The 26,450-nt window shown below is 42.3% G+C and overlaps 1 protein-coding gene across 3 annotated transcripts in view; it reads right to left on the reverse strand.

The window, feature by feature from the left end:
* Positions 1 to 26,450, reverse strand: part of GSR (glutathione-disulfide reductase) — a 59,201-nt gene that overhangs the window by 12,776 nt on the left and 19,975 nt on the right. For 2 of the 3 annotated variants that reach the window (XM_060291604.2, XM_030832587.3), the window contains exons 2-7: positions 16,333 to 16,359; positions 13,657 to 13,745; positions 12,054 to 12,123; positions 9,241 to 9,388; positions 6,201 to 6,255; positions 930 to 1,029 (exon numbers count right to left, since the gene is read on the reverse strand). In XM_060291604.2, coding sequence (XP_060147587.1) covers positions 930 to 1,029; positions 6,201 to 6,255; positions 9,241 to 9,388; positions 12,054 to 12,123; positions 13,657 to 13,745; positions 16,333 to 16,359 — 489 coding nt within the window. Of the gene's footprint in view, positions 1 to 929; positions 1,030 to 6,200; positions 6,256 to 9,240; positions 9,389 to 12,053; positions 12,124 to 13,656; positions 13,746 to 16,332; positions 16,360 to 18,343; positions 20,981 to 26,450 lie in introns of those variants that run through there. The other variant, XM_060291603.2, reaches the window with a different exon arrangement.

The following is a 26,450-nucleotide window of genomic DNA, read 5'->3' on the forward strand; positions in this document are numbered from 1 at the left end:
ACTGTACAGCACGGGGAACTACACTCAATATTTTGTGATAACCTATAAAGGAAAAGAATCTGAAGAATAATATATACATATACAACTGAATAAGTACGCTGTCCACCTGAAACTAACACAGTATTGTAAATCAACTATACTTCAATAAAAAAACAAAAAAACCTGAGATTCTGTATCCATTAAACGATAACTCCCCATTCCCTTTCCCCCCCGTCCCTGGCAACCCCATTTCTACTTTTTGTTTCTATGAGTGTGACTACTCTAGGTACCTCATAGATGTGGAATCATACAGTGTTTGTCTTTTTGTAATTAGCTTATTTCATTTAGCGTAATATCCTCAAGGTTCATCCATGTTGCAGCATGTGTCACAATGTCCCTCCTTTTTAGAGCTGAATAACATCCCATGGGATGGATATTCCTCATTCTGTTTATCCGTTCATCAGTGGACACAGGTTGTTTCCACCTCCTGGCTATTGTGAATAATGCTGCGATGAACGTAGGTGTGCAAATATCTTTGATACGTTTCCTTTTAATGCAAAGAATTTAGTAAATTTTTTGACTGAGTGTTAATAATCCAACACTATCTGATCATATTAAATTGATTTTCAGAATAAGAAATTAACCTGAGAGTTAGCTCAATTTAACTAATATTTATATTTAAGGATGTATGTCGTATTAAGGCATGCTATCTACCACTTCATGATGGAAACACCAGCCAGTCTGATCAAATCTAAATCAGTATCATCAACTAGCAGTTGGTGGCTGGGAAGGATGTAAGCCCTTATTCAGATGCCTTCAAAGCGGCTCCATGTGGAACAGACCAACCAGCTCCACATGCTCTGCACCCTAGTATTTAATGACAACATAAGAGAAAATTCTCCCTGTAGATTTTTAAAAAGATTCACATCAAGGAAAAGGATAGAATTTACCTTATCATGACGTATGATTAGTGATGTCTTAGAACCCAGGGCGGAAAGGATCCCAGCTATTTCCACAGCAATGTAACCAGCACCAACGATGACACTGCGGCTACCATGAGAGTAGAGGGTTAAGATCGTTAAATAAACTTATTTTAGAATAATTTTAGATTTACAGAAAAGTTTAAAAGAGAGTACAGATAGTATACCCCCTGCCCAGTTTTTCCTAAAGTTAACATCTTACATTCATAGCAGCACTATTTGCAATAACCAAAGACATAAAAACAACCTAAATGTCCATCAACAGACGAATGGATAAAGAAGACATGGTACATATATACAATGGAATACTACTCAGCCATAAAAAAGAACGAAATAACACCATTTGTAGCAACACGGATGCAACTAGAGATTATACTAAGTGAAGTAAGTCAGAAAGAGAAAGACAAATAACATATGGTATCACTTACATGTGGAATCTAAAATACAACACAAATGAACTTATCTACGAAGCAGAAACAGACTCACATAGAGAACAGACTTGTGGTTGCCAAGGCAGAGGGGTTTGGGAAGGGATAGACTGGGAGTTTGGGGTTAGCAGATGTAGAATGGATGGACAAGGTCCTACTGTATAGCACAGGGAACTATATTCAATGTCCTGAGATAAACCATAATAGAAAAGATACAAAAAATAATGTGTATATATGTATAACTGAGTCACTTTGCTGTACAGCAGAAATTAACACAACATTGTAAATCAACGACACTTCAATTAAAAAAACATAAAGTTAACATCTTATAAACCATGGTACAGTTGTCAAAACTGAAACTGGCGGGCTTCCCTGGTGGCGCAGTGGTTGAGAGTCCGCCTGCCAATGCAGGGGACACGGGTTCGTGCCCCGGTCTGGGAAGATCCCACATGCCGCGCAGCGGCTGGGCCCATGAGCCATGGCCGCTGAGCCTGCGCATCCGGAGCCTGTGCTCCACGATGGGAGAGGCCACAACAGTGAGAGGCCCGAGTACCGCTAAAAAAAAAACAAACTGACACTGGTACATTACTGTTGACTAAACTTCAGACTTTATTCAGATTTCACCTGTCTTTCCATTCATTTCCTTCTTCTGTCCCAAGATCCAATCCAGGATAATACAGTAATTTTAAGTAGAAAATATCCTTCTGTAGAACGGAAATATATTTTTAGGTGTTTTAAAAATTACTTAGCTTCATTTCCTCAGAGAGGAAATAAAAACCCTTTGAAGCTAGAGACAATTCCTTATGCAGAGATCTTCACACCTAAAACTAAAATTGGCCCCACAATTTTTGTTTTTTGCTTGTCCGAGAAAGTCTTTATTTCTCCTTTTTTTTTTTTTTTTTTTTTTTTTTTTGTGGTACGCGGGCCTCTCACTGTTGTGGCCTCTCCCTTTGCGGAGCACAGGCTCCGGATGCACAGGCTCAGCGGCCATGGCTCACGGGCCCAGCTGCTCCGTGGCATGTGGGATCTTCCCGGACCAGGGCACGAACCCGTGTCCCCTGCATTGGCAGGCGGACTCTCAACCACTGCGCCACCAGGGAAGCCCTGTCCGCCAATTTTGATGGATAATTTTGCAGAGTAAAGAGTTCTATGTTGGCAGGGTTTTTTCCTCTCAACACTTTAAATGTTCCACTTTCTTGTTTGCATAGTTTCTGAAGAGTTGTTGTAATTCTTATCTTTGCTCCCCTTATAGGTCAGCTGTGTTTCATCCTTCTGGCTTCTTCCAGAATTTTTTCTTTGATTTTCTACGGTTTGAAAATTATATGCCTAGGTATAGTTTTTTGACATTTATCCTACTTAGTGTTCTCTGACCTCCCTGGATCTGTGGTTTGGTGTCTGACATTAATTTTGGGGAAAGTGACAGTCGTTATGGCTTCAAATATCTCTTCTGTTCCTTTCTTTGGCATCACAATCCTCACCACCGTTATTCTCCTCTGGCTCAGTATTTTCCCTTGATCATTGCTAAATTCTATCAATCTTTGCAATATGATGAAAGGCCAATTTAAGCAAGCCATTTTAACTTGTAGCATAGATCTGCAATGAAACTAGATGCCCTGAATAAATTCTGGTCTAAAAAAGCATCTTAAACACTAGATAAATGTTTGGGTGAAGGTCTGAGTCCATGGTGGAGAAGCTAAGCCCAGCCCTAGAGTAATCACTGCAGCATACAGAATAAGTGCCCTTCAGCTGGAGCTAACCCTTTCAGGGCTGGAGTTCTCTAAAGCATGGTCCTACCACTGGTGCAATGCTTGGGTAAGAAGAAAGCAATCAGGGAAGAAGAAAGGAAATCTTTCTTTAGTACCTTCTACAAGTAAGGTACCTATGTTGTGACTCCCTGCCTTCAGAGGGCTATGGTCTGGATGGAGGATGAGGTATGAACCTGAATGGCTATGTATTAGAGGTAAGGATGCTCTTATCCTACAGCCCAGTGTATAAAAAGAGAAATGTCTAGTCTGGAAACTAGGAAGTAGCTCTTCTTCCATCTCTACCATCCTCTCTCCTATTATATGTTGACCACTTTTCCTTTCTTTGGGTCTTCGCTCCTTACTTTCTTCTTTCCTCTCTCCATCTTCTCTCTCTTCCCCAAACATTTCTTATGTAAGTCCTACTTCTGTTAAGCATTGCACTGGACACAATGGGTAGCGATCCCTGTCCTTGAGGAATTCCTGAGGGGAAACATGCCCAGGGGTCTGTTAAAGCTCAGAGGGCAACACTTAGTTCCTGCAGGGGAGAGGGCTCAGAAACACTCCAGATTCCTGAAAGATGAATAGCTCTGGCAAGGGTTGGGAGAAGTATTCCCAGCAGAATGGATATACGAGAAACACGTGTGAAACGTCTTGGCTTCTTCAGAGAGGAGACAAAAATCTGCAAGGAGCTCAGTGTTTCCCCCTCAGCTTCCACAGTCCCCTCTAGTCCACCTCGTACCACTAAAGTAACCACTGGAAACAATCTTTTTTTTCTTTTTGGTTTAAAAAAAAAAAAGGAATTTATTGATTCATGTAACTGAGAAGTCCTGACTTCAGGTATGGCTGCATCTAAGTGTTCCAATGATGTGTCAGGACCTGGTCCCTTAAAGATGCTCAGCTTTGCACTTCATGTTGGCTTCATTCCCAAGCTCTGCATTGTGATACAGAGACTGCCAGAGGAATGAGGAGACAGTGGCATGGTCTTAACAAGCTGAAGCTCAGGCTGGGGAGCTGACATCCAGGCTTTTGGAGTCTTGATTTTTTTTTTTTAATTAATTAATTTATTTATTTTTGGCTGTGTTGAGTCTTTGTTGCTGCGCACAGGCTTTCTTTAGTTGTGGTGAGTGGGGGCTACTCTTTGTTGCAGTACACGGTCTTCTCATTACGGTGGCTTCTCTTGTTGCGGAGCACAGGCTCTAGGCGCATGGGCTTCAGTAGTTGTGGCTCACGGGCTCTAGAGCGCAGGCTCAGTAGTTGTGGTGCACGGGCTTAGTTGCTCCGCAGCATGGGGGATCTTCCCGGACCAGGGCTCCAACCCGTGTCCCCTGCATTGGCAGGCGGATTCTTAACCACTGCGCCCCCAGGGAAGCCCCTGGAGTCTTGATTTAAAACACCAGTCTTCAGTACATGAAAAACTCAGTAAGTTAGGTAAAAACTGTGAACCAAGCACAATCTCCTTCGTGCCCTCAATGCCTGTTGGTCTTGGAGAGTCTCCAGGAGAAGAGGGGGTAGGCCATGGCTCACCCTGAGGACATAGACACTTTGGCAGCCACACCTGGGAGCCCTCCACCACCTAGAAACAATCTTATATTCTGCTGAGTCCCCAGAGCACTTCTCTTTCCCTCATTGTGGCCGTCAGAACCTCTTGTCCCACAATGTTCCACAGACTCCACGCTCCAGCCTCCCCTCAACCATAAGCCCAATGAGGGTAAAAGCTGGATCATACAGCCCAGAGCACATGTTACCTCGCCTATAAATTTGTTCCTTCTTTGATTATTTACTTACTTACCAACATAACAATGATAAAGGAGTCTTAAAAAAAGAAGACAAAAATCATATACCAATTGTTAATTCATTTTCCTATGTTCCCAGAGTCCTGTTTATAACACACATACATTCCTTTCTTCAACTTGTAGTGCTACCAGCACAAGTTTAATAAATGGTTTAAAAATAGGTAATGGACAGATATCTAGAATGAAGCTTCTTTGAGTCCAGACTGAATTGTTACCATTTAAACACTATGAGTCATGACCACATTTCTGCATATATTCTCACATGTCTCATATCCTTCACACCTAAAACCAAACAGATCATGAGGAAAGAAAGGCTGCTCTCTAACACACGGCCCTGTCCCACAGACAGCAAATCTAAAATGCCTGTTTGCTTTTCTCAAAGTCAGAAGATGACCTGGTCTGAATGTCGTAACAGGACGTTTTCACAGCAGCTATGGAATTGCCAAGATGCCCTCTTGTCCCTGATGAACCACCTGTGGTTCCAGGTGAATTAAGGTAAAGGAACAAGCAGGGATTATTAGTCACCCTCCAGAAAGGCCTTGATGGAAAAGCGCGGGATTAAGACTTCCCACTGCACTGGCAGCACCTGCCGAGAGAGCAGCAGAGTTGAGCAATGACGACTGCAGGGTGAGTGCTACTCAGAAGGAAATAAAGGCCAAACTCTGGGCTAACAGGGTCCCGCCTCCAGTTCCCAGGTGCCCTATCACTTATCATGAGTGAAGGGAGGACCCCTCTAATCAAGGAAGCCTGCAATTGGCAGCTTCTTCAAATTAGAGAAACAATCCTCCTCATTATGTTTTTTCTCTCCGTGTTATCTAAATCCATGACAGAAGTCTACTAAGGTTATTAGGACAAACATGTATAAAGGCCAATTTCAGAAAACCTATTTTTGTGAGACTGACAGAGCCTTCATTTATCCAGATGCCTCTGTACTAGCTGCTTTGAAGACCAGAATCACTTTAGACACATTATCAACTGATGCTCTATCAAGTTGAAGAAAGAAAACAGTTTTAGGGCTTCAGTGTTTATTCTCAAAACCACCCTGCATTTGATTCTGGTCCTAAAAATTTTACAATGGCCTCTGACCAAAAGCATGAAAGATCTGAGTCATTTATTGCGGGCTACTCATGGATGAGAGACCCAAGGTCATAAAAAGAGAAGAGGTAGAACAGAATTCTGGAAATTCCTACATTTAACAGTTGGGAAGAGGAGGTAGAAGTGTTGGGAGAAACTGAGGGAGAATGAACACGGAGGTCAGGAAGAAAAGCAGCTTACCTAGGCAACTCTTCCAGCTGAAAAAACCCATCACTGGTTATTCCTAGGCTGGCACCTATGTAGGAAAATGCAATATAGGTCACACAGATGGAGTTTACTCTTGTAAAATAATCACAACATTTTATGGACGAACCAAACACTTTCTCAGCCACCACACTCTCTGTTTCGACAAGTTCTGTTAAAGTCTCCACTTGGGAAGCTGCCCATCAAATCTTCCCTGAGTCAACATTTTTATTTCCTCTGTAGAAATAAGAGTACTGATGACTAAGTAACTATCAAATTTCTTTGAGGAATTAAGATCTCCTCAGCTTGGGACTTCCCTGGTGGTCCAGTGGTTAATAATCCGCCTTCCAATGCAGGGGACTCGGGTTCGATCCCTGGTCGCGGAACTAAGACCACACATGCCTCAACTAAGACCCAATGGCAGCCAAATTAATTAATTAATTAATTAAAAAAAAACCTCAGCTCTCATGAATAGACTCCTTGCTGGTTCTGCTTCCTTCTCCCACCTCCTAATGGGCTCAGCCTTGGTTCTCTTCTCTCTGCTTTTTTCCTTCAAAGGTTTTAACCAACTCTCCCTTCATTGTGGGAGACTTCAAATGTGCAGTTCCAGTTTTGACCTTCTCCCCAGGTTCTAGTTCCTTCCATATTTCTAACTGTCTTTCTATACCATTTAGCTTTGTGTCAAACTCAGTATTTTCAACATAGAATCTTAACTTTATTTCCCAAGCCATATCCCTCTCTTGTTTACCACTTCAGCTGAAAAGACTACCTTCCATCAGTAATCCAAAGTCTTGAGTTATCAATCCGTAATTCCTTCTCTCAACAACGGCCATCTCATCAGTTATTTAAAATACTGCATTTCGCCAAATTCAATGCACAATGATTAAGGACCCATCCTGATTTCAGAGGTGTTGAGTATTTTTTTTTAAATGTGTCTTGGAGTCAATGAAATATACTAGCCGATTCATCCTTCTGTGTCTCTTATGTCTGTCCTCTCCTCCTAGCGCCTGGCACATACCACGGGCTTAGTAACTGTCTGCAGAGCTGAACTGAGTATTTTCACCCCATTTCAGACGCTAACCCTGTAGTTCAGAACCTATTACCACCACCTGGACATTCTATTGCAACAACTTGCTAACTGGCCTTCTGCCTCTGTAGATCACTATCAGATTAGTTTTCTATAATTATCACTTAGGTCTTGTCACTATCCCATTTATAGGCTATTAATAACTAGTTTTCGTGAATGACAGAGATTCCTTAATTTGACTTCATAAATGTCCACAATTTGGCCCCAACCTTCTTCCAGTTTCAGTTCAATGTACTTGCTTCCAGATTTCACTGCCAGAAAAACTGGTTTAATTGACTGAATGTCCTTTAAAGACCTATTTATTACCCACTGGTTCTTCTGGTCTTTCTCTTCTTCGGCACATGGTGCTCAATTTGTAAGCCCTTTTCCCAGGAAGCCTTTTTGGTCCATGACAGCTCATAGTAATCCGTCCCACCTCTGAGGACCCCGACCCTCACTGTCTGGCAATCACCTTGGAACACTTACCTTTTATTTTATTTCTTTGCATTTGTTTTTCATTACATGTTTAAAATTAATAAATGTATATCTTTTTTTTTTTTGGTACGCAGGCCTCTCACTGCTGTGGCCTCTCCCGTTGCGGAGCACAGGCTCCGGACGCACAGGCTCAGCGGCCATGGCTCACGGGCCCAGCCGTCTCGCGGTATGTGGGATCTTCCCGGACCGGGGCACGAACCCGTGTCCCCTGCATCGGCAGGTGGACTCTCAACCACTGCGCCCCCAGGGAAGCCCAATAAATGTATATCTTAAAAAATTCAAAAAGCACCACAGAGCATCTAGTGAAAAGCAGGTCTCTTTCCCAACCCAGAGCTCTGGTCCTCTCCTTGGAGGGAGTTGGCACTGCAGGGTTTTGAGTGTCCTTCCAGAGATCCTAGTGCATCTGTACAGTCTCCCTGTCTTTTTAAAAAGACATAAACTGGGGCTTCCCTGGTGGTGCAGTGGTTGAGAGTCCGCCTGCCGATACAGGGGACACGGGTTCGTGCCCTGGTCCTGGAAGATCCCACATGCCGCGGAGAGGCTGGGCCCATGAGCCATGGCCGCTGAGCCTGCGCGTCTGGAGCCTGTGTTCCGCAATGGGAGAGGCCACAACAGTGAGAGGCCTGCATACTGCAAAAAAAAAAAAAAAAAAGATGTGTATATCCAATCTTACCAACTAAATTTTAAGTTACTTGACAACAGCATCTTCACATTTTTTACAGTAGTTGTTCTTTAGCTTTTGGGGAGTCATGAACCCTTTTAAAAGCTGGTGAAATTTTATCGATCCTCTCTCCAGAGAAAAAAAATACATAAATACATACACACTCAAAATTTTCCATATAAATTCAGGTTGGTCATGGGTCATAAGAAGCCAATCCATGGTCATGGGTCTTAAGAAGAAGTTGTATAAACTATGATCACCATCCACAAAGACCTTATAATCTACTTGGGGAAAAAGATATGGACAATGTTTCCTATGAGAGAACAAGGCAGTATGTTATACTCATCCCTGTGTATACAAAGGTAGACAAGACTGTCTCAGAGATTCCTTACTTCTTTAATTTTCTAATTCTTTATATGAGAGAAGAATATGCATATAAGAAGGCTTAATTAGCTGATGAAGTTACATCTCTACAAGATTTCTCTCTCTTAAGAAAACAGTAGATATCTCATGACAAACTGAGGCTGAAAACAATCTCTACTGTGCCGAGAAGGGAAGGATGGGGCTTTTGCTGGTTCCTCCCCCTGTGTTACTGTAGTATGTCTGAGCCTGGGGCTGGATGAAATATCTTCCTTTGCCCCGTCACTAGGTACCACTTAAGCCAATTACATTTAGGTTCTGCAGAGACCTTCTCTCATGTGTCCAAGACAAGGAACTGGTACAGGGCAGATCCCCTGGCATGACTTGTAAGGTGGAAAACAACGGTCAATTCTTTCTGACTATTGTTAACAAGCATACGCCTTTGGAAGACTCACCAGGGATCTGGCTCTCCTGAGGAAGCATGGGCACGCCGCCTGTGGCAATCAGGATGTGAGGGGCGGTGTACTTTTCCCCGTTGACCTCCACTGTGGGCTGGGCATCACCCGTGAATACTGCATGGCCGCGGATGATTTCTATGTGGGACTGGAGAAGGAAGCATGGTCACATTAGCCTGTTCTTAAGATTAAAAAACAAAGGGGTGGGGAAGGGAAGTACTGGGAGTTTGGGATTAGCAGATGCAAACTATTATATATAGGATGGATAAACAACAAGGTCCTACTGTATAGCACAGGGAACTATATTCAATATCCTATGACAAAACACAATGGAAGAGGACATGAAAAAATATGTATGTATAACTGAGTCACTTTGCTGAACAGCAGAAACTAACGCAACATTGTAATTCAATTATACTTTGATAAAATAAAAAAAAGAAGAAGAAGAAAAAGATTAAAAAATAGAACAAGGGAATTCCCTGTCCAGTGGTTAGGACTGGTCGGGGAACTAAGCTCCTGCAAACCGTGTGGTACGGTCAAAAAATACCCAAAAAAACAAACAAAAAATACAAAACAAAACTTGCTGCAACTTCTTACATCTTTCCATTCTCTACTGAGGATTGTGATTTATGGTTTGCTGATGCTAAGACAACTCTCCAACGTTCGAGTGTCTGCAGAACTTCTGATTGTTAATTGATACTTAGGTTGGGGGGTTGCCATTTGATGCTAGAAGTATGCAGTAAGAAAAAACAAAGGGACTATCTTGGGCCAAAACCCAGAGACTAAAAAAAAAATATGCAAATCATTCCCACAAGGAAGAAGATTACATCTTTGTCCCCAAGAGTTGAAGGAGAAAGCCTTTCTCACTTAGAATGAAAACACACTGAAGAATGATGTGTCTGGAGGAAAGAAAGAAGGCTGAGAAAACAAAAGGATAAAGGTGCAGGGAGCTGAGGCCAAAAGGAAATACTCTGGCCAAGGGAGGGAAAAGCAATGTTTCTGTTTTCTCAAACGAAGGGGGGAAGAATACCACAAAATTCCATGACCATGAAGCTCTACACTAGAGGTGTTGAGAACTCAGACTTCATTTGCTCTTCCTGGCAGCCTCTGTGCCTGGGCCTGAGTTTGGACTGCCAGCAAGCTTCTGCCTGCCAGGATACACATACTGGCAAGAAATGTGGGCAACTCACAAGGATAATGGGATCCTGTAAGCACGATCACAGAATGGAGCATTGCAACATTTTGGAACATACCCGGTTCTGAATTGAGCTATTTCCTCCTTTCTAATCAGCCCTCCAGGCCTGTTCTGCAGGTGCCCTGCTTAATCAAGGTGAATCAAGATTGATGCCAAAAGCCACGAGGCTCCTGAAAAACTTTCCTTCAGGAGGTAATGATTTCCTACCGGGTGCTAGACAAAAAGGAGACTGAGTCGAGTGGCAATAACATGCGTAATCGCTTGGGGAAGAAACTGATGAAATTTTTATTTTCATTTCCTAGGATATTTCACAGAAAGTTTCCTATTCTGAATTTCTGGATTGCCTGTGATTCCTTTTCCATAAGGTCATGGTAAATTCTGCTACACACCAAGATTTTTGAGTATTAAAAAATGCTATTTCCTGAGTAATTTTCCTATCTCTTTTGCAAAAGTACTTTAAGCTAGCTCCATTAAAAAAATTTTTTTTTTATTTGGGTGTTGTAGTATAGCAAATGGCATCTCATTTTCATGTCTAGCCACCTTAAAATCTCTTGAATTCAGTGCACAGGGGTCTGAAGACCAAATACTTTCCCTTGAATTTGGGGGTTAAGGTCAGAAAATATCACCCTCCAAAAAAATAAACCCAATGAATGATAAGAATTAATATAAAAATTATGAGGTTAGCCATCTGTACAAGTAACTCACCCTAAAAAGGGGTTTATAAACACGTGCTAATGAGATTACAGTGGCCCAAACACCATCCCAAATATACTGATCTAGTATAACCTAAGCTACATTGATGTCTTAGAAATTGAAGAGTGAAACCACAGAGACCAATTAAGGGTGCTGGGAGTCACACTGTCAAGAAAAGGGAGAGCTGGGACTTCCCTGGAGGTCCAGTGGTTAGGACTCCGCACTTTCACTGCCAAGGGTGTGGGTTCAATCCCTGGTTGGGGAACTAAGATCCCACAAGCCGCACGGCGAAGCCAAAAATAAATAAATTAATTAAAAATAAATAAAAGAAAAAGGAGAGTTGGATGGTGCTTCAGTACAGTCCAGTGGAAGAGGAATGACATCAAAGCATGAGGGTGGGAAAAGCCCCAGCAGAGCAAAAGACAACATACATTTGCTGAAGGCAAACACACCTTTGCCCAATTTTCCTGATTGGACTTCATTCACAAAAACGTCCTTCTGAACCATAACATGGTGTCCTGAGTAGATTTAGCCACCAAGGACGAGGGTGTTCTCAGCAGACGAACTATGGCAGGTTTCCAGCCAGATAACGGTCCTGATTTTAACCCATAAACTGGCACATTGTTACATAATCAGGCTCTTATGTGCTTGATTTCTGGAACTAAGTGGAGGGTCAGACAGGTGCAGGCAGGCATCAGGTGAGACCTGATTCGCCGACTTAGGCACATACGTCCCACTTGCCGTAGAAATAGAAATGAGACTGGCCTACCAAGTCCGACTTACATCCTTACAGGTCAATATCAAAACCAGTAATCACAAAAGAAAGAAAAGAAACAAGAGATAAATGTAAAGGCTATGTCTGGTCAGATTTGGTTCTCCGGCAGAGAACAGCTTCTTCTCAAAGTTCAAAACCTGGCATGCTCACCTTGATTAGATTATTCTGATAGATGGTGTTTAGGCGGCTCACGTAGGCATCCCGCTTTTCCTTTATAACCCTGCAATGAAACCGGAGTCAGGACTGAGGATCTGGACTCTCCTCTTTCAGTCGTAACTAGGGCCTCTGACCCTGAACACGCCGGAGCAGAGAATCAGACTGTCCATAAGAGCCCTGGGAGTGAGTGTCTCTAAAGACAGGCACACCTTCCCCTGTGTCCGTCTGCGTTCCGTATGTGCAGAACCCTTTTTCTACTCTATGGAGAATGTTCACTTGGCACGCAAGGTTCGTAAATTTCTTTCTGCAAAGAAGGCAAGGAGAGCTGCTTTGGCACAGTGCCTAGTATATGGTGGCCACTCATTATTTGCTCAATAAATGAATGAATATGCTAAAATTAAAAAAAAAAATTTATGGCTAGAAAAGTTCATGGCAGGGAATCCCCTGGTGGTCCAGTGGTTAGGACTCCATGCTTCCACTGCAGGGGGCTCAGGTTCGATCCCTGGTTGGGAACTAAGATCCTGCATGCCGCAAGGCGTGGCCAAAAAAAAAAAAAGTTTATGGCAGTTCCTTTAGAAGTTAAACACGGGGGATTAAGAGGTACAAACGATTACATATAAAATAAATAAGCTACAAAAATATATTGGACAGCACAGGAAATATAGCCAATGTTTTATAATAACTCTAAATGGAGTAAAACCTTTAAAAGGTGTGAATCACTATGTTGGACATCTGAAACTTACATAATATTGTATATCAACTATACCTCAATAAAAAAAAATAAATAAAAGGTATAAAACTTCAAAAATAGTTAAATATTAATTGCCATATGACCCAGCAATTCCACTTCTAGGGACGGTCCCAAAACAACTGAAAACAGGGACTTGTAGACCAATATTCATAGCATCATTATTCACAATAGACGAGAGATGGAAAAAACCCAGGAGTCCATTGAAGGATGAATAGAGAAACAAAGTGTGGTATATAAATATTAGGGAACAGCATTCAGCCTTAAAAAGCAATGAAATTCTGACACATACCACAGCATGGACGAATTCTAAAAGTGCTACGCTAAGTGAAATACGCCAGGCATAAAAGGACAGATGTTGTATAAGGTACCTAGAATAGTCACATTCATAGACAGAAAACAGCATAGAGATACCAGGGGTTTGGAGCAAGGGAAGACTGTTTAACAGGTACACTGTTCTGTTTGGGATGGTGGAAATCTGGAAATGGATGTTGGTGATGGTTGCACGACACTATGAATATACCTAATGCCACTGAATTGACAACTTTAAAAGGGCTAAAATGAAACTCTCACGTTGTGTTGTGTATTTTAAAACCACTTTATTGATGTATGACTGACATACAAAAAGCTGTACATATTTAATGTATCAACTTGATGAGTTTAGAGATAAGTATATGCACAAGTAAGTCATCACTGCAATCAATGCCAAAAACATATCCTTTACCTCCAAAAGTTTATGTTATATACACTTTGCCACAATAATACACCCTCAAAAAATGTATGGCTTACTTCACTATGAAAGAAAAAATGTACGTTTGTAAACAGAGCCCTCTCAGCGTTTACACTTACCGCCAGCTGAATTTACCCTCACAGCTTTGAAAGCCATAATCAACGTGGTCATGCATGAATTCAGAGTGGACAGCTGTGTTCCACATTACCTATAAAAAAAAGTACCCAAGACAGTAGTGCATGAGTCCAGAGAAAAAAGAGAAATTTTTTTCTACAGAAAGGTAATATATAATAGTAGATAAAGATACTGACCTTTAACTTACAAACAAAACTAAACATTTTAAAAGAGAAACTTCAGAAATATGACCAGATAGATTTCATAGCGAGACTTCTGAAATGTTGGGGGAAATTAATTCTATTGTTGAATTCCACAGTTTATATACTCTGTAAAAGCAGAATATTATATGTCTCACAGTTCTTCCATTCAAATTTACTACTGCTTACATTCATTTTAAGTTTCAAATTTCTTTAAGCCTTGCCTTCTGTGCTCAATTTAAGAAATGGAATTGCATCTGTTAACTTTAAGATTTAGAAGGAAACTATTAGATAAAATTGAGCACTGGAAACTTTAAGAAAATGGATTCCTATTAACTACAAACGTGTCCCTGTAAGGATATATGTAATCAGACATGTGGAACTCAAAGGTTAGCTGCGTCTCCTGTGGGATGTAGCCTATAATCTGTAAACCAACTGATCATCACGAGAACTGAATTGAAATCGGCATCCAGAACTCTAGATGACAAACTACCATCTTCTTTGTCAGACACGCCAGAGACATGACTTTTATTTATTTATTTATTTATTTATTTATTTATTTTTGGCTGTCTTGGGTCTTCGTTGCTGTGCGCAGGCTTCTCACTGCGGTGGCTTCTCTTGTTGAGGAGCACAGGCTCTAGGCGTGCGGGCTTCAGTAGTCATGGCACACGGGCTCAGTAGCTGTGGCTTGGGGGCTCTAGAGCGCAGGCTCAGTAGTTGTAACACACGGGCTTAGTTGCTCTGTGGCATGTGGGATCTTCCCGGACCGGGGCTCGAACCCGTGTCCCCTGCATTGGCAGGTGGATTCTTAACCACTGCGCCACCAGGGAAGTCCCATGACTTTTGACAAGCCTTTGATTCCTTCTTTGTACCCTCCTCCCTTTATGCCTAAAGAAGAATAAATTGATGACTGTGCTGGATTCTTTTAACTGAGGTGCAATTCTATCAACTGCTTACCACAATGGTATCCAAATACTGTCCTCAGAAACATCATTCAAGCAACTTGAGAAATTCAATTTTAGAGTGGCCAGGAGATACCCAACGTCACATGCTATATGATTTAAAATTGGATAATTTATAGGGAAATAGATTTCTGTTTAAAAACAAAAACTACTAACATCAAAATAAAACAAAAAACCCATGACAATCTTGACACGTCTTTCCAGGAGAAAAACTGTTCTTGTCTCCCTGGGAAAAACTGATTCAGAGATGCCCTGGAGCAGGTGAAAGACCAGATGGCTTGAGGCAAACACCTCACTCCGTGCAAAGTCACCCAGGTTCCATGTAGTTAACCAGAGCCACATGTAGGAGGGACATCCATCTGCCACCATCATCTACTTGGTCTTGGTCATATCAGCACTTGGGCTTACAGTGGGGTATAAACTTTTTTATTTCCTGGCTGGATCTTCTATTGAGAAAAAGTTATCCCCTGCAGATGGACAGTGCTTTTCTTTTACACCATGACTATAAACATTTTGTTGGTCTTTGTTCCTTCTAGACCATCAGAAGCTTGAGACCAGACACTGTGTTCCATTCCTGGTTATCTCCCCTCTGTGTTCCCACAGGGACTTTGTCACTATGGGAACTTAACTGCAAGGTTCATGGCCAGGATGAATTTCCTTTGTATGTATGATGCAATTAGTATCCAGGAGCTAGTATTTCTGTGGTTATCTCTCCAGCAGCCCCTCCCTCCTTTCTTCCTGGCTGAAAATGCCACTCACTTGCCCATTCTCCCCTGCAGGGGTAGCTCATCCTGGCCAGGAGAATCTAAAGCAATCTTCAGGGGCAGTGCTGGGTGAGGACATCCTGCCTGGAGCTCCATGAGCCATCCTGTAGCCATGAGGGGGCAGGGGTTACCACTGACCATACACCTAGGATACCAGAGCGGAAAGATGGAGAGAAGCCAGGGTTCTTTCAGATATCCTTAAGTGCTAAGCCAATTTCAGAAGCTGCCTATCTCCTGGCCTCTTTATTTCTTCCTCCAGGCTTCTTAATAAATGATATTTAAAAATACAAATAAAAACTATCCTATTGAGCTTCCCTGGTGGCGCAGTGGTTGGGAATCTGACTGCCAACGCAGGGGACACAGGTTCGAGCCCTGGTCTGGGAAGATCCCACATGCCGCAGAGCAACTGGGCCCGTGAGCCACAACTACTGAGACTGCGCATCTGGAGCCTGTGCTCCGCAACAAGAGAGGCCGCGATAGTGAGAGGCCCGCGCACCGCGATGAAGAGTGGCCCCCGCTTGCCGCAACTAGAGAAAGCTCTCACACAGAAACGAAGACCCAATGCAGCCAAATAAATAAATTAATTAAGTAAATTAAAAAAAAACTATCCTATTGTTTAAGCCCTTTTAGTAGCTTTCTCAGTTATTTTTTGCAGCAAGAATTTTAACTGGCACATTTGAAAACATCCTTACTCTGATCATGATTTACCAAATATGTCAAAGGAGTGTGGAAGGAAGGAGAAGTAAAAGTTCTACCTTTTTGGGTACACATCCAACATTCACCTAGAAAAAAAATAAAAAGCACATATTTTAAGATTATTAAACTCAAACCATCAAACAAACATGCAGGAGATGAATCCCAAGCATCAACCCAGGAGACTTCTTTGAGTTCTAAGTCACACTCTACAGCTGCTTCCTTTTTGCTATTAGAGTTGGAAAACATAGGAACATTACTTTCCTTGTATGAGGAGGCAGAGAATTTTACTTATGAGTATTTTCTCAAGAAAAGCAGTTGAGGGCTTCCCTGGTGGCGTAGTGGTTGAGAGTCCGCCTGCCGATGCAGGGGATGCGGGTTCGTGCCCCGGTCCGGGAAGATCCCACATGCCGCGGAGCGGCTGGGCCCGTGAGCCGTGGCCGCTGAGCCTGCGCGTCCGGAGCCTGGGCTCCGCAGCGGGAGAGGCCGCAACAGTAAGAGGCCCACGTACCGCAAAAAAAAAAAAAAAAAAAAAAAAAGCAGTTGAGAAGAGACCAGGAGGAGGGGGAGGGGAGAGGAGGGAAAGGGAGGAAGGGAGGGAGGGAGGACAATTCCATTTCCGGGGGAGGGGGATGCTCTGCAGGGATGGTAATAGGTCAGGAGGTGACCAAAGCCTGAGCTTGCACAGGTCCAAAGGAACAAAGCAGAGAGAAACAGCAGCACGGAGGTGAGAGGACCCACCAGCTGAATAAAGGCAACTGAACCATTTGAGCAACTGTCCTAAAGGATTTCTGGGAAACTTACAATGGCCTATGCTGGGTAAAACACCCAGAATGTCCCCTTTGAGAAAATCTCTAGTGGGAAACTACATTATTTTTCAAGATCAAAGGACACCTGATGAATCAAGCAGTCAAGTTCATCCATGCTATTATCTAGCCAGCTAGCTATTGATCTATCTCCATGCTTATATACTTGTTAGAGATAGACACAAACTTGACTCAGCCTTCTGGCAGCCTACACACAAAGGAAAACACAAATAGTTGTAAGATTTCATGTAAAAATTAGACAGTTGTTTAAGAAAGTAACTATTCATACCCCTCAGACTAGAAAGAAATTCCTTGCAACAGTTCTTGTAAACTGTGATGTATATGTTTATACACACATTTTTGTTTATATCTGTTTTTTCCTTTTGATCACATCCTAAAATAACCTGGAAAAAAATTGTGGTTAAGAGTAACACTAATCAGAATTTAGACAATGACATTGTACTATAATTATGTAATATGATAAATATCGCTACATGGGCGATATTACAACCTATAAATGAATCAGAGTAACACACTGTACGCCTTAAACTTACACAATGTTACATGTCAAACTTATACAATTAAAAAATATTTTTTAAAGAGTAAGACTGATTAAAACTGCACATACCATTTGGCACATACCATTAGAACTTAGCAATTCTAAATTTAGGAATTTATTACAAGAAAGAGTCACATGTTATGTTCAAGCATCCAAAGATACATGTATAAGGATGTTCCCTGTAGTGCTGTCACAGTGAATAACTGGACACAAGTTAACTACCCAACAGTACGGAAGCATTATTACAGGGAAATTATTGTACACTGAGCCTATGGAATACTCTGCAGCCGTTTAAAAGGACACAGTAGATTTCTATTTACTGTTACAGAAGGTGTTCTTAGGATATTAGGTGACAAAAAGAAAGCTGCAGAACAATTTGTTCTGCATGTTCCAATCTGCATTATATATAATTGCAAATGTACACATACATTTAAACAGTTTGAGCAAATATTCCATGTTCTTAACAGCAGTCATCTCTGGGGAGGGAGAAAAATTTCATATTTCACTCTAAATACTTTTTATAATGTCATTCATTACTGTATAATTCATTTAGACCAAGAAATAAACCAAAATGATTTTATCTGGGTAGTGGAATTTAGATGGGTGATTCTTTGATCTCTCTTGTTTATTTTCAATATTTTTTATAATACAATTATTTTTCTTTTATATGGAAACAAATGCCTTCTAGACATAACTTATGTCAGGTACCTGTAAGCTCTGCTGATCATGACCATAAGGAAAGAGGCGGGCTCTCTTGGTGTCCAAAGAACACAGGTCTGGTGCCAAGCGTATGACTAACGTTAATTTTTTAGAAGTTTCTGAACTTTTTAACTTGCGACCATTCATTCATTCAGAAGTACTGATGAAGTGCTCACTCACTGCTGCCAGGCATTATGCAAAGCAGAGCACTCAGTGGATATGGTCCCTGCTCTCGTGGAGCCCACGGTCCTGACCTGGGAGAGGTGCTCAGCCTATCCAAGATGCTGGCTCAAGAGACAGCAGCAGAATCAGCCACATTCCCTAAAATTTCCAAGTCTTCGGCCAGAAATCAGAGGAAGAAGGTGGTAGAAAATTGTGAGCTTCGGGGGCTGGAGAATCTGTATTCCAGCACGGCACACTTTGTGTCCGGGGGCTATGGCTGAATGGAAGCCCTTGACCTTGAAGCACTCCTCCTATTTTGGCAGCTCCTAGTGATAGGCCTCCAGGGTTTCCGACGGTTTCAGAAACCTCGAACACTTACTTCAGCGCAACACAACTGATTATCAGATGGCTCTTTGACTTGGAAGGGAAGAAAAGAACAACTGGTTACCTACAAAGCTGGGGAAGCCGGGGTGGAGAGCTGTGTGCAGTCCTGTTCAAGCCTCCGTCTCGCTCTCCAGCTGAGGTTGCTTTAGGTTGTCAGAAAGAGAGCTCGGGCGTAGAGTCAGACAGACAAGAGTTTGAATCCTCCACTTCCTGGAAGTTGGTGGGTAGCTTGCTAAACCCCTCTGAGCTCAGTTTCCCATTCCATAGGATAGGAATGATAATACTTACATTCCAGAGATTTTGCGAAGATCAGAGATAATGTACGTAAAGCACCTCTTTTCTAATTCATGATAGGTGTGATGATTGATGCCATTGACCCCTCTGAATTATTCCTGCAGTCTGCCAGCTCCCCATGGGTACAAAAGCCGTATGGCAAACAGAGGAGATAAATTCCCCGGTGGCCGGCTCCCTTTCAGAAACAGATCAACAGATGGCAAAGAAAGCTTGCCTTCCAGAATGGGGCACTAGGGTCACGGGCTGTCAGGGCTCTGACCTCCCAGGAGTGCACACAGCTAAGACCTGCAGCATACCACGCTTTCCACCTGGCAAATCCCCCTGCAGAGCCCGCATTCTCTAGGTGGGCACTCACCAACAATAAGCAATAGGAACAGAGACAACCCAGTGCCAGAGAGATTCCTGCAGCTCTGCCTCCCTCTGCAAACTGATGGTCCGTCTCTGAGAACTCCCTCTTCCAATCTAGTGCTCAGAATCCTTCCGTTCCGTGGGCCTGCCGGCACCGGCTCACAGTGAGGACGGGGGCCTCTCCAAACAGGGACAGAACATGTGAGGAGTCTGATGATACCTGTGGCAAAATTCAGAGGTTCTCCACTTCCCTAGGGCTGGCGCTCTTACCTTCAATTCTGCCCGGATAAGTAAAAACCACACACTGCCCATGTCACTGGTTAATTTACAACCTCACCTGTCAAGAATGTCACCTGTGCTTAAGTAATAGGAGCTTCCTTCCTCTGGTTTCCCCCTTTCTGTTCCCCATCACAGAGTTGCCTAATGGTTCCTATCTAGTGCAGGACTGATATGAGGAAGGAGTACTTAGAAGATGACCAGTCATCATTCACTAAGCAAAACAGTATTGGTTCATCAGCACATTCTTTCAGATTGTGCAAGACACTGTTCTAGGGGCTCGGTACTGCTGACCCGAACAGATAAAGACCCCTGTTTTTATCAGCTTTACACCAACAGTTATCAAGCAAGATGCTGTCTGGACACCACTTGCCCACGTCCTTTCACAATTCTGACACTAACTCTGATGTGTGTTTTATTTCTCCACACAATCAAGCAATTAACTCAATTCTGACACTATCTACCTGGAGACGGCATTAGATCCCAAAGGTGAAGGGCTCAGTCCTACAAGACTGTCCTATCCCCCCCCGCCCCTACTTCAGTCACCAACCACAAGTCCAGGTTGTCAGCTGTGCTTCTGAGCGACCGGCTATAGACCCAAGGTTCCAAAGACCCCTTCCCCTTTCTTGGGTTTGATTAATGTGCTCGAGTGGCTCACAGAACTCAGAGAAACATGTGATGAAACATTTTCCTTACTAGATTACCAGTTTATTATAAAAAGTTATAATGTAACTCAGGAACAGCCCAATGGAAGAGATGTACAGGGCAAGGTACCTGGGAAGGGGTGTGGAGCTTCCGTGTCCTCTCTGGGCATACACGCCACCCTCCCAAAACCCCATGTGCTCGCCAACCCGGAAGCTCTCTGAACTCTGTCCTTTCGGTTTTCTATGAAGGCTTCGTTACATAGGCACGGCTGACTAAATCATTGGCCACTGGTGATGGTCAACCTCCAGACCCTGTCCTCGCCTTGCCAAGGGCAGGGGGTTAAGGCTGACGTTCCAACCCTCTATCACACGGCTGGCTCCTCTACCAACCAGCCCCCACTTGATGTTCTTTCCAGAAGACACCGCATTAACACAAACTCAGGTGTGGTTCAATATCCAGACACTCTTACCCCTCAGCATGTAGTAAATTCCAAGGGTTCCGGGAACTCTGTGCTAGAAATGGGTACAAAGACCAAATACATATTTCTTGTTATAAATCCAATATCACACTCTGGCACATATTAAACATTCAACATCCATGTCTTTACCTTCAAATTTCAGATAAAGGTTAGCCCAGTAAGGCATCTACCTTGAAAAAGAGAGAAAGAAAGAGGGAGGGAGCAAGGAAGGAAGGGGAGAGAGACAGAGGAAGGGAGGGAGAGGGAGGGAGAGGGAGGGAGAGGGAGGGAGAGGGAGGGAGAGGGAGGGAGAGAGAGGGAGGGAGAGGGAGGGAGAGGGAGGGAGGGAGAGGGAGGGAGAGAGAGGGAGGGAGAGGGAGGGAGAGGGAGGGAGAGGGAGGGAGAGGGAGGGAGAGAGAGGGAGGGAGAGGGAGGGAGAGGGAGGGAGGGAGAGGGAGGGAGAGAGAGGGAGGGAGAGGGAGGGAGAGGGAGGGAGAGGGAGGGAGAGGGAGGGAGAGGGAGGGAGGGAGAGGGAGGGAGAGGGAGGGAGAGGGAGGGAGAGAGAAAGAAAGAGAAAGAAAGGAAGGAAGGGAGAAAGAAAGAAGGAGAAAGTATTCTGTGTAAGGCAGAATCTAAAGTAAGAAAATGAACTGATACAGAGGTATTCAAATGTTAGAACTAAAATTATTTTGGTTCAATTCTTATTTCAGCAGAACTTTAGATGAATGTGAAATCTCCAGTCCCAGGGATCAAACTTCAATGAACTCTTACTCTGGGGCATCCGGGGAGACCCAGACACAGCTACAAGAGTGTCAGTTCTGACACAGCTCTGGAGTGTCAGTTTTCTCTACCACCTGACACCCACTGAGTGACATCTGGCCCCAAATCTCTTGCTTCCCCCCCCTCAAAAGAAAAAGGATCTGGGATCCCATATCCTATTTAATATCTCATGTTGTAACACGCAGTGAATAAATGGTTACTAATTATGACTGTTTGAAATCCACTTACAAATGTGGAAGGTCATTAGAATTGCCGTAAAATTCCTTTAATTCCACTCTACCAGAAAAATTCTCTGCTGCTACTTGTTCAAGGTACCTTTTGCAAAGAAACAGGAACTCTGAGGGATCAAGAGGAAGTCTTTCTTTTTCTGGCCCTGCAGATTTAGTGGGTTCTGAGGCAGACGGCAAAGCAGTATTACTAAGACTGATGCAAAAGATTAAACAATCAGTAAGGTAAATCACATATATACACTCATATGTATAAAATGGGTAACTAATATGAACCTGCTGTATAAAAAAATAAACAAAATAAAATTTAAAAAAAAATAAGGTAAATCAAAAGACAAATTTCAATAATAGGATTTGCCTGCTTGAACTAACCCTACCCTTTCTGATCACTCCTTTCTTTGGCATTTATGAACACAGGCGTGCCGCATTTTATGAAACTCTCAACCCAGGAAACAAATTAGAATTCTTTTCTGGTTTTGAGGGATCCTTGTCAATACAGAAGGAACTAATGGCAGGGTTCCTTAAACTGAGATCTCCTTTTAGTAAATGTCCATTTAAAAATGCACGTTCAAATAGAAGGGGCTTTCACTTCTATGTTAACTTTTTACAATGAGCCAGTATTACTGAGAAGAAAATGAAAAACATTTTTGAAGCTGCTGTAGTACATGAAGTATATGTGGTTTAGCACATTCAGGTGAACTTGGTTCTGTAATCCCCAAACATTTCTTAAAACAGTCCTTACTTAATGCTGCTCCTTGTTTATGAGGAACAAAAGGAATGAAAATCACAACAATCATTACAATAATGATAATCTCAGTTCCCCAGCACCGTTTTCCTTCCAAGTCAAACCCATAAAAGACATCCACTCTTGTCTGCTCATCTTTGTTCAGACTTTTCGATTTATGAACAAAATATCACCAGACTGACACAGGCCATCAACTTTTTACTTGCTAATACCTACTTTAAATCATACAACTCTTTACTATCATGCTCATTTCATATAAGAAAGGATGTTTTAACACCAAACGACATTGCCTTAAAATACTATATTGAACTTTATGAATAAAACCATTATACTGTGAAAAAACATTAAAAAAAAATAAAAATGCATGTTCAAACTTGGAACAGCATACTAAGTGAAATAAGCTAGTCACAGAAAGACAGATATTACGTGATTCCACTTATACGAGGTATCTAAAATAGTCAAATTCATAGGATCAAACAGTGGAACAGTGGTTGCCAGGGACTGGGCGGGTAGGGAGTAGGAGAGGGCAATGGGGATTTACTAATCAATGGGCCCCAAATCTCAGGTAAGCAGGATGAGTAAGTTCTAGAGATCTGCTGTACAACGTTGTACCTACAGTCAACGATACTGTACTGTATGCTTCAAAATTTGTTAACAGGGTAGATTTCGAGTTAAGTATTCTTACCATTAAAAAAAAAGAAGAAGAAAAGCATGTTCAGCCTGCTGGGGATACAGACACTATAATATCAAAGTACACGCTATCACCTCCAAGTTAGTTTCTGATTTACATGTCGCTGAGTAGTTGTTTTCGGCCTAGATGAATACAAACAACCCACCAAGGGGCCTGTTTCTCAGGCCTCTTCCAAAGGCCCCGCTCCTCCTGCTGGCCTCTCCAACTGGTGTGTACAGCACAGCTCACTGTGACATTAATGATCAAGAAGGCTTTTGCTAGGTACAAACTTCCAGTTATAAAACAAACAACTTGGGCTTCCCTGGTGGCGCAGTGGTTGAGAGTCTGCCTGCCGATGCAGGGGACACGGGTTCGTGCCCCGGTCCGGGAAGATCCCACATGCCGCGGAGCGGCTGGTCCCGTGAGCCATGGCCGCTGAGCCTGCGTGTCCGGAGCCTGTGCTCCGCAAAGGGAGAGGCCACAACAGTGAGAGGCCCGCGTACCGCCCAAAAAACAAAAAACAAAAAACAAGTCACGGGGATGTAACGTACAGCATGGTGACTATTGTTAATAACACTGTATTCCATAGATGTATTTTTTATTGAATGACATCACTTCTATGTGGAATCTAAGAATTACAACAAACTAATGAATACAACAAAAAAGAAGCAGACTCATAGGTATAGAGAACAAACTAGTAGTTACCAGTGGGTAGGGAGAGAGGGGGAACATAGGGGGAGGGAAGTGGGAGGTACAAACTACTGGGTGTAAGATAGGCTCAAGGATGTATTGTACAACATGGGGAATAGAGCCAATATTTTGTAATAACTGTAAATGGAAAGTAATTTTTTTTAATGATATAAAAATTTAAAAATGAAAAAATAAGACACTAAATTTCAATAATAAAGATTCACATTCATAAAAATACTTTATGTGCAAGCAAAAATGTTCACTTAACAAAAGAAAATCATTATATCAATACTTTGCAGTTTACACGGCTTGTCACTATTTTTTTTAATAGATCTTTATTGGAGTATAATTGCTTCACAATACTGCATTAGTTTCTGTTGCACACCAAAGTGAATCAGCCATATGCACATATGTCCCCATATCCCCTCCCTCTTAACCCTCCCTCCCACCCTCCCTTACCCACCCCTCTAGGTCATCACAAAGCACCGAGCCGATCTCCCTGTGCTATGCTGCTGCTTCCCACTATCCAACTATTTTACATTCGGTAGTGTATACATGTCGATGCTACTCTCAGTTGGTCCCAGCTTCCCCCCCCACCTCGTGTCCTCAAGTCCATTCTCTATGTCTACATCTTTATTCCTGCTCTGCAACGAGTCTCATCAGTACCAGTTTTTTTTTTTTTAGATTCCATATATATGTGTTAGAATACGGTATTTGTTTTTCTCTTTCTGACTTATTTCACTCTGTATGAGAGACTCTAGATCCATCCACCTCGCTACAAATAACTCAATTTCGTTTCTTTTTACAGCTGAGTAGTATTCCATTATATATATGTACCACATCTGCTTTATCCATTCATCTGTTGATGGACATTTAGGTTGGTTCCATGTCCTGGCTACTGTAAATAGTGCTGCAATGAACATTGTGGTACATGACTCTGTTTGAATTATGGTTTTCTCAGGGTATACGCCCAGTAGTGGGATTGTTGGGTCGTATGGTAGTTCTATTTTCAGTTTTTTAAGGAACCTCCGTGATTTCCATAGTGGCTGTATCAATTTACATTCCCACCAATAGTGCAGGAAGGTTCCCTTTTCACCACACCCTTTCTAACATTTATTGTTTCTAGATTTTTTGATAGTATCCATTCTGATAGTGTGAGGTGATACCTCATTGTAGTTCTGATTTGCATTTCTCTAATAATAAGTGATGTTGAGCATCTTTTCATGCGCCTCTTGGCCATCTGTATGTCTTCCTTGGTGAAATGTCTATTTAGGTCTTCTGCCCATTTTTTCATTGGATTGTTTATTTTTTTGATGATGAGCTGTTTGTATATTTTGGAGATTAATCCTTTGTCTGTTGGTTCATTTGCAAATATTTTCTCCCATTTTGAGGGTTGTCTTTTTGTCTTTTTTATGGTTTCCTTTGCTGTGCAAAAGCTTTTAAGTTTAATTAAGTCCTATTTGTTTATTTTTGTTTTTATTTCCGTTACTCTAGGAAGTGGGTCAAAAAAGATCTTGCTGTGGTTTATGTCAAAGAGTGTTTTTCCTATGTTTTCCCCTAAGAGTTTTATAGTGTCTCGTCCTACATTTAGGTCTTTAATCCATTTTGAGTTTATTTTTGTGTACGGTGTTAGGAAGTGTTCTAATTTCATTCTTTTACATGTAGCTGTCCATAAAAGCTGTTAAGAGGGTAGATCTTAAAAGTTCTCATTACAAGAAAAACTCGTAACTATGTATGGTGGCAGATGTTAACTACATTTAAGGTGTTGATCATTTCCCAATATATACAAATATCGAATTATTATGTGTACATCTCTAAGTAATACAATGTTATATGTCAATTATACTTCAACTTAAAAAAAAAAAGGTTTTGTCTGGCGATCAGTCCTTATTAGTAAGAACTGTACGCCTATACCACAAGAAGTGGGTCAGTCTTTACCACAGAATCAGTACAGTCAGAAAGAACACTGGAACACATGCTCCTACAGGCCTGGGGCAAAGGGAATAGTAAGTCAGAAAGAACTTTTTCCTCAACCTGACTCTTCCCTTATCTACATGGGCAGAGAACTGAACCGCCCTGAATAGCAGAGACAAAGCTCCCAGAAGGCTCTATTTCACCTTGGCTTTGGGCCATCTGTGCATTTCTTCTTGGTTTGCACTTGATCATGAGAAGCATTATACCAGCAGACCTTGGAGATATTGCAGATTCAGTTCCAGACCACCGAAATAAAGTGAATATCGTAGGAGTCACACAATTTTTTTGGTTTCCCAGTGCATATAAAAGTTACGTTTAGGGACTTCCCTGGTGGCGCAGCGGTTAAGACTCCGCCTGCCGATGCAGGGGACACGGGTTCAACCTCTGGTCTGGGAAGATCCCACATGGCGCGGAGCAACTGGGCCCGTGAGCCACAACTACTGAGCCTGCGCATCTGGAGCCTG

This window comes from Globicephala melas, chromosome 21 (assembly GCF_963455315.2).
Source record: "Globicephala melas chromosome 21, mGloMel1.2, whole genome shotgun sequence".
Taxonomy (NCBI): Eukaryota; Metazoa; Chordata; class Mammalia; order Artiodactyla; family Delphinidae; genus Globicephala; species Globicephala melas.